Source organism: Rhinoraja longicauda, chromosome 5 (genome assembly GCF_053455715.1).
Source record: "Rhinoraja longicauda isolate Sanriku21f chromosome 5, sRhiLon1.1, whole genome shotgun sequence".
In the NCBI taxonomy this organism is placed as follows: domain Eukaryota; kingdom Metazoa; phylum Chordata; class Chondrichthyes; order Rajiformes; family Arhynchobatidae; genus Rhinoraja; species Rhinoraja longicauda.
The window spans coordinates 28081285-28089621 of NC_135957.1; the positions used below are offsets into that span (position 1 = coordinate 28081285).

An 8337-nucleotide genomic window follows, 5' to 3' on the forward strand; every position below is an offset into this window, starting at 1 on the left:
AGACTTTGGATTATTTTTGCTTTGGTTATTGTCCAAACTCATTGGGTATTTCCTGCTTTAACAAGTGCCCTTATCGTACTTCTTATACCACAAGTCATAACAGATCTTGTTCAAAAGTATTTTTCATTAGCCTGTTGAGTCTGCACTATCACAACAGTATTTTTTTTATTTTAAACTGATTCTTGAGGAGACGGAAGCAAATGTTACAGAAATGGAGCTTTGGGGAAGTGAATGTGGACCTGTTTTTGCTCTGAGATTATTGCCTAGAACATTATCCCAAGCCAGCAGTGGTGCATGTGTTATTTATGTCCATCAGCTGGATGCATTCTGCTTCCAAAATTTAATACCCAGAAAACAATGAAATGACAACACTAGAAAATGTGTTTTCACAACAGCCTACAGTGCATGTGCCTGCATATCAACTCTGAATAAATGCTTTCAGTTTGTAGTTAGGAAGTATATATTTTGAGTGAGAAATTGTGATTTTTTTTTAAATGCAAAGACATGGTAGTTTATGTGCAGAGGATCTGAAATTGGGCATGCCAAGTACATTAGAATTGGACCTGCTTGCAAAGATACATACAATTCTGGTGGCAGGAACCGATCACCAAAGTGAGCTGTCACCAGTTTGCAAGTGTGCTGATGTCTGGATAATGAAGTTATACTACTCACATTGATTTGAAAAGTCCCACTGGATGGTTGAATAAAATTTATTTCAGTAATATAATGTATTGAATGCATCTCATGCCACTGTCATTAAAATAACATTCTCAGGAGTTCAAAATAAATATGGTAATGTAGTGGGCCAAGTAGGCCAAAAGAACGACAAGTAGGCAAGGTTAACAAAAGCGTGTTTACTGTATCTCTGGAACTCCAAAAGGGAATGAGAGTCATGCGGTCCTTGACCTTTATACTCCCGGCCGAAGTCCGCCTCCTTGGCTCGACCCATTCCCGTGCCGAGGGGTCGTGAGTGGTATGGCCCGACCCTCGGGAGCCGCCACAGTAATAAAGTAATTTTAAATCGCATTTACCTACGGATACAAGGTAGCAAATAATATTTGCAATTCAGTCCAAGGGTAGCTGCACACCTATGTGGCATAAGAGTGGCTCCAGTGTTTTAGTGTATTCATTCTTCCACTTTGCCCTCCTGTTTCTTCCACTACACATCAAATGTCTGTTCACCAGGGAATAAAGACTTTTATATGCTGTGCTTTATCTTTAGTTCAGAAATGTGGCGATGTGTTTCACACTTGAATTACTCAAGTACGGTCAATGTTATTAAGCAGCCTTTAGGTGGGTAAATGGACAATGAAGATTAAAAGTGCATTGTGACACTACAGTAAAGAAGCAAAGACAAGGAAATAATACATGCAGAAGCATGGCTAAACCCAAAAACCTGTGTGACGCCCACTTCTAAAACCTTCCTAAAAATGACCTATCCTTTTCTGCTTTATAAACCCTATAGATGAGCTGAGTAACTGTATACTGACCTACACGTGTACACTGGGATTTGCAATCTGCTGCTATTTCCCTCTGCATTAAAGCAATTTGGAAGTTGTGTCTGGAGCAACAATTGTTAAAGCAGTGGTTTCAGAAATATTTCCAAGTGTAACACTTAATATGTAGCAGGCATTTTAATTTTTTTAAATGGCCTAAAGTTGAGGAGAGAAGGCTTAGTGGTTGGATTTCTTCCCTGAAAATTAGAGGTATAATTTCATGGCTCATTTCGATATCTCAATTATCTAGCTTGCTGACTGAGCAACGCACCAACTGTATCTGTGTATATTAAAGATGTATGGATTTTTAAAATCTTTATTAACATGCCTGTCTTTTCCTTTCACCAGTCTAAGACGTATGGATGCACTTGGCAAGGCCAAGCATTTTCCTTCACAATAGACTTTGCTTCGGGATTTACCTGTGTTGATGATAACACAAAGGTGAGGAAATACTAAGTGTTAGGCAGAAGTGTTGCTAAAAAGATAAAGTAAACACATTTCAGATTTAATTTGTAAGATAATGCTTCCGATGTGAATCACAAAATCAATTTCATTCTGTTATAGAATGATCTATAGCTCATTAAACCGTGCTCAAAGCAGGAGCGCGAGCTCACAAAATTGAAGTTGCAGAGTAGAAAACCTGACCTCCATTTTCAAATTATATTGATTGTGAATTGAAAATACTGTCGGTTTTAGAATAGTTTTTTTTTAAAACAACACATTTTAAGTTTTTCTAACAGGTCAGTCATGATCATGATCGAGAAGTGTGACACATAATATTGTGAGCATTTTTGAAAGATCTTATTCAACTAATAATTAATCCCAGGCACAAGAGTGAGCAGTTGGGAGCTGAAGAAAAGAGTCAAGGATCCAGAGAGGGATTTGCAGCTGAGGCTCAGTGTGGATTATTGGCTGTGGATGATGGTCAGTAGTTGGAGGGGCTGGCACTGAAGGGAGGAAAGATGAGCTTAGGAATTAATATGAAACTTAGGAATCAGCATGAAACTTGCCACCAAGCATTTGCTGAGGGTCGGCTGCATGGAATCGATAAAGGACGGGTTCAGACAGGGTGGGAAATGGGTGCAATTTGAATTCCTGTGTAATGGTCGGGTGGATGATGGGGAAAGGGTTTGTCAGGAGACAGTCACAAGCAGGGAGGAATTGGGTATCAGATCACAGCAGAAGTGGGAGAGAATGGAGAGGTTGGGACTGTTTTCCCCAGAGCGACAGAGGCTGAGACATGACCTTCCAGAGATTTATACAATCATGAGGAGCAGAGATAAGGTGGGTGGTCACCGTCTATTCCCAGGGTAGGTTAATCTAAAACTATAGCGTGCTGGTTTAAGGTTCGAAGGGAAAGATTTAAAGGCGATCTGCAAGGCATGATTTTCTCAACAGAAGCTGATGGATGATTGGTACCAGCTGCAAGGGGCAGTTTAACAACCATTTGGACAGGTGCATGGATAGGAGAGGATCAGAGGGATAAATATTTGCAAATGAAACAGGCTCAGGAAGACACTTTGGAGGGCCTAAACGAGTTGGGCCAAAAGGCCAGCTTCCATGCTGAGTAACTCTATGAGTCTGGTATGCATACTGTTGTTTGAATAAGTCATGTTTTGATATGCTCATCCCAGATAATTCAAAATCATAACTAATTATGGTTAAAATCAATATTCTGTACACACAATTCATATTGTTTGTTCCACATGTCGATAGATAAATAATGACATTCTTTTTTTTCTCACTTAAGTTTTTATACAGAGATATAGACAGAACAGTACAACATCAACATAAATAAAATAAGAACAATAATAAATAAAAAAGTAACAATGATTGGTTGTCTGGAAATATTTCAATATTCATACAAACATATTGTCTAGTTCTATATAATATAATCTTCTAATATCTAGTTAGGCATTCATTTAGTTGGTGTCGTGTCTCAAATAAATGATCCATTTTTTCCAGTTCTTTTCAAATGTATTCTCTTTGACTCTCAAAAGGGATGTCAACTTTTCCATAGCAAAGATGTCTTGAACAATTTCCAGCCACTATTCCTGTTTTGGACTGTTTTCATTAAGCCAATGCCTGGTAACGGCTTTCTTACTTGCTGCAAGTAGAACTTTAGTTAAGTAGATATCTTCTCTCATCAAATAATGACATTCTAACTTACCTTACAGGATATTGTCTGGAGATTCAAATTCTCACAGCTCAAAGGATCTTCTGATGATGGAAAAACATGTGTGAAATTATTGTTCCAGAACACAGACACCAAACAGATCGACATGAAGGTACTTTCATTTTGTGCAATCTATGTAATTGGAATACCATTCATTACAGGAGAAATATTCTCTTAAATAGTTGTATGGCATGTGAATACTAAATGCCTGTAATGTATTGGAAATCTATTGCAAGTTCCAACCTGTAATATGTATTAAGGAAGGGGTATCAAATGATTGTCCTGTTTTGGTTTGATATTTTCCTTCAAAATAACAAACAAGAGAAGTCTTCTTTGCAAAGTTTATTGATTCTTCACATTTCTTGTAATCTCGCCGAGAATGCTTCGTTAATTAGTTGGCAGTTCTATACATCAACAAATTTCAAAGCAAAGGGTGGTATTACTATCTTCACGGTTTCTTTTGAATTTGTCCTCCATCTCAATGGTTCAGAAGCTGCCCTTCGGCGACATTTTTCCTGAATTTCCAAAACCTATTTATATTCTGTCTCATAAACTTACGCAGCTGAGGAATTAAAATTTCCGTATGGAAATAATTATTCCTTTAGCAATTAATCTAATGACCCTATTAAGAATATTAAGTATAAACCAGCATCTGAAGTTCTATCCTGCACAGGAATCTCAAGGCCTTGTAACAGGAGCATTCGGAGGCCTTGAATAAGTGGAAGAAATGGCAGAGCACCTTATAGACTAACCACCTGCCTGACCCTTCAGGCACCCCCTGCCCCATCTTTTTTCTTCTGCACAGGCGGAGTACTGAGTCGTACTTGCCCCTGAGGGATAGCCTGAGCAGAGGGAAAAAAACAGGAAACTGTCCTGAGAGTTAAATCCCACTTTAGTAAATACTTAACTACATGATAGTTCTCAATACATTGCGAGTCAATATTCAGGCTCGCATTTTAATGTCTCATCAAGCCTTGTGAAAATTAAATTTGAGTCAATACTTGAAGAACAAATTTCTTGTTTTCAGCATTGTTAATTTTGCAAATGTAATCTTTTTTAATGTTTTGCAAGACACATAATTGTAACACAGTGCTGGGTGTAATAGATTGCAGAATTTTGATGAATCATTGGTCCATATCTTACAAAAATATTCCAGCAGTTATTGCCACAACATGGATTACTTTAACCATCTACTCTCCTTCCAACTTGTCAGAAAACGTTCACACACACAGCTTGTTACATCACTGACTTCTGCACCTGGTGTATTGAATTATGGAAGGCACATGGTTGAGGTTCAAGCAAATAAGTTGCCTCCCTACTCCTCCTGATTTTTAACCCCTTCCCAGCCCTCCTGAACTTCAATTCCTCCCCAGCTCCACTGACCTGCAGCCACTTCCCCAATCTTTCCTATCTTCATTCTACTCCCAGCTCTCCTGTTTGTTCAAGATACTGTGCGGAAACAGGGCCTTTGGCCCACTGAGTCCTTGCCGACCATCGTTCCCTGTACACTAGCACTATCCTGCACATTACGGACAATTTCTGTCAAAGCCAATCAACCTACAAACCTGTAGGTCTTAGGAGTGTGGGAGGAAGGTGGAGCACCCGGAGAGAACCCATGTGGTCACAGGAAGAATGTACAAACTCCGTACAGACAGTGCCCATAGTTAGAATTGAACCTGGGTCTCTGGCACTGTAAGGCAGCAACTCTACTGATGTGTCACTGTGCCACCTCTCCTGATCTCCAGCATTACACCATTTTACTGAAAAATATGCAAGTTATTTTTTTACTAGTTCTGAAGATCATATTGTCAAAAGCTACATTGAGATAAGGCAAAGATTTTTCTCTGCAATCTGGTATAAATGAAAATTGACTCTGGAATTTCCTCTCGGTTAATCTTTTGTTCTACCATCCCGCCCACCCCCACCTTCTCAGCTGCAGAGGGAGTGTCTGTGCCTGTCACACATGTTGTTTAGACTTTTCTGAATTGGAACACATGATATTTCTCTCCCTTTAATAAGTACTAGACCAAGCGGACCCGTTGGGCCCAAACCTCTCCTGCATTGGTGCAGCACCCCCTCCTCCCCCCCCCCACCTCCCCCCCCCCCCCCACTCCTCCCCCCCTTCCCCCCCCCTCCCCCTCTCACCCCCCCTCTTCCTCCAACTGAGATGGATTAGCCTGAGACACTGCCGTGAGAAACTCCTGTGGAGATATCCTGTGGCTCAGATGATTTACCTCCAACCACCACAACCTAGATGGCGGGTGTGATTTCAACCAGTGCAGGGTTTTCCACCAATTCCCTTTGACTCCAGTTTAGCTAGGACTCCTAAATGCCATATCCTAACAAATGCTACCTTTTTATCAAGGCCAGGTCCTCTCACATCACCTATGGAGTTCTTTTGTCCATATTTGGACCAGGGCTTTAATGAGGCAAGAACTTAGTGACTTTGGCAGAAGGTTGACAAAATGAGTTTCTGTGAACAGGTTATTGGTTCCCTCACCACCTGCCACAGACCTACAGGCTGTCAATGGCAGTTTGGTGATCGCTATATTTACCTAAATAACTGCACTGATTTGTCTTCGTGAAGGGTTTAGGGTCAGAACTGTGCACGGGATGGCTCAGTGGCACAGCTGATCGAGCTCTGAGATCTCGGGTGCAGTCTGTGTGGAGTTCTCGCTGTGACCACATGGGCCTTTTCCAGGTGCTCCTGTTTCCTCCCACATTTAAAAGACATGTGGATTTGTGGGCTGATTAACCTCTGTACATTGCCACTAGTGTGTAAGGAGTGGATGAGAAAGCGGGGTAAGATAGAACTAATGTGAACGGGTGATTGATGGTTGGAGTGGATTGAAGGGCCTATTTTCATGCTGCATCTTTCAGTCAATCAAAAAAAAAGTTACTAATTAGTTATGAAGTGCTTTGGCATGCCTTCAGAACTGATAAAAAAGACTATAGTTCATTCATTCATGAAATAGCCAAGTTATTGATGATTCTACTAATGAAAGGGAAATTATTCAAACTACTTTGATTATGGCTGAAAAGCTTTTTATCTTTTATGTCATTGTAAATTTAAGTACCTACCAGAAAATGATGCATGCTATGGCCGGTGGATGGGAAATATTAATTTTATTGTAATTGTGCATATAAACCAATAATATGTTGGGGTATTTTTTTTTGCAGGAGCTGGAATTTGCTGACCTGACTGCAGTTTTGCATTGCATACACTCATTCATAGCAGCAAAGGTGGCAGCGGTGGATCCACTGTTTGTAGACAGCCAGAACGTTGCACGGAAGTATATGTACAGCAGCTAAAGACGGGATTTCAGCCGCTGGATATGTATCGTATTCTTTGTCATAAAGGAATCACTTTATGACCACATTATGACCACGTCAAGCACATACTGGGAATGGAGCCCAAACAGGTCAGAGATGTATTACAACTCTGGCAAGAGATGATGTCAAGTGGGTGATGTTGATTCCGGTACAGTTTACCTTTCCTGATATTCGGTTCCATTTAATGTAAATGGGAATCGTGAGAGGTGCATATCAGAATTGATAATATCCATTTTACTCTCTGACCTGATTTCAGCATTGCCCTTGTTTTGTTTTCAACAATTGAGGGTTAAAACATCTTCCTTTACATTGGAAGTCAATCACATTGTCAGGGTGTGCAGTACTGTTTTATTGTCACTTTTCAGCCTCCTGGTATCATTTTGCAAAGATGAAAATCTAAACTCCAAAATATTCCACAACTCATAATTCGCACTAACAGGACACTTTGTCATTTGTGTTTATTTCCTTTTTTATTGACGGCTGTGATTTTGATGTCATTCTTTTCTTTCAAAAGCCCATTGAGTTTTCTTTCTAATAGATTTTGAGTGCTGATGAATTTAGAGTTATAGGATTAGTAACAATTCTTGAATTTGTAGTTAGCATAACAGTGTACTTTTGCACCAACATAATTTGGAATTCCTCATCAAATGCATTAAAAGGATAACTTTTCTTATGAACAACAGCCAATTATTTTGTGCAGAAAAAAATATTTCTCTTAACAATTGTAGAAATACTGATGTATTGTAAGTTATGAGTCTGTACTCTATTTTCTACCAGATGAGATGGTAAATCTTCATATCAAAATGTGTGCTTCATGTTTGTTCATGCAGAACTCATTGAGGCTTGTGACAATTGTCTGCTGAAATCTCCACAGAGTTACTGAGCAATTAAACGTACATCATGTGTGAATTAGATAATCTCATCAATAGGGTCATTTGACAGGTAAGGAAAGACACAAAAGGCTGGAGTAAATCAACAGGTCAGGCAGCATCCTTGGAGAACATGGATATGCAATGTTTCGGGTCGGGACCCTTCTTTAGACTGATTGGGTGGGAGGAAAGAAAGCAAAACGAGTGGAGGGGAAGGACAAATCATGGCAGGTCATAGGTCAACACAGGTTGGGGGGGGGGGGGTTGATAGGCAGATGGTTGGACAAAGGCCAGAAATGAACAAACACTAGGTGCGAGACAAATGGATTAGAGAGTTGCAAATTGTGTAGCACGAGGTATGAATTGTTTAGGAATGTAGGTGGAGAGAGAGGGGGGTTAATTGAGGAAAAAGGGAAAAAAGGAAAAAACAAAGGTTTTGAAGTTACCTAAAGTTGGAGAATTC

General features: G+C 39.9%; 1 protein-coding gene across 1 annotated transcript in view; it reads left to right on the top strand.

Annotated features, from left to right (window-relative positions):
- The window catches only part of sntg2 (syntrophin, gamma 2), a 307771-nt gene extending 300787 nt beyond the window's left edge, over window positions 1-6984 (top strand). Inside the window, exons 15-17 of the mRNA XM_078400085.1 lie at window positions 1845-1937; window positions 3674-3784; window positions 6853-6984. Of these exons, the coding sequence (XP_078256211.1) occupies window positions 1845-1937; window positions 3674-3784; window positions 6853-6984 (336 nt within the window). The remainder of the gene's footprint in view (window positions 1-1844; window positions 1938-3673; window positions 3785-6852) is intronic.
- The last annotated feature ends 1353 nt before the right edge of the window (window positions 6985-8337 follow it).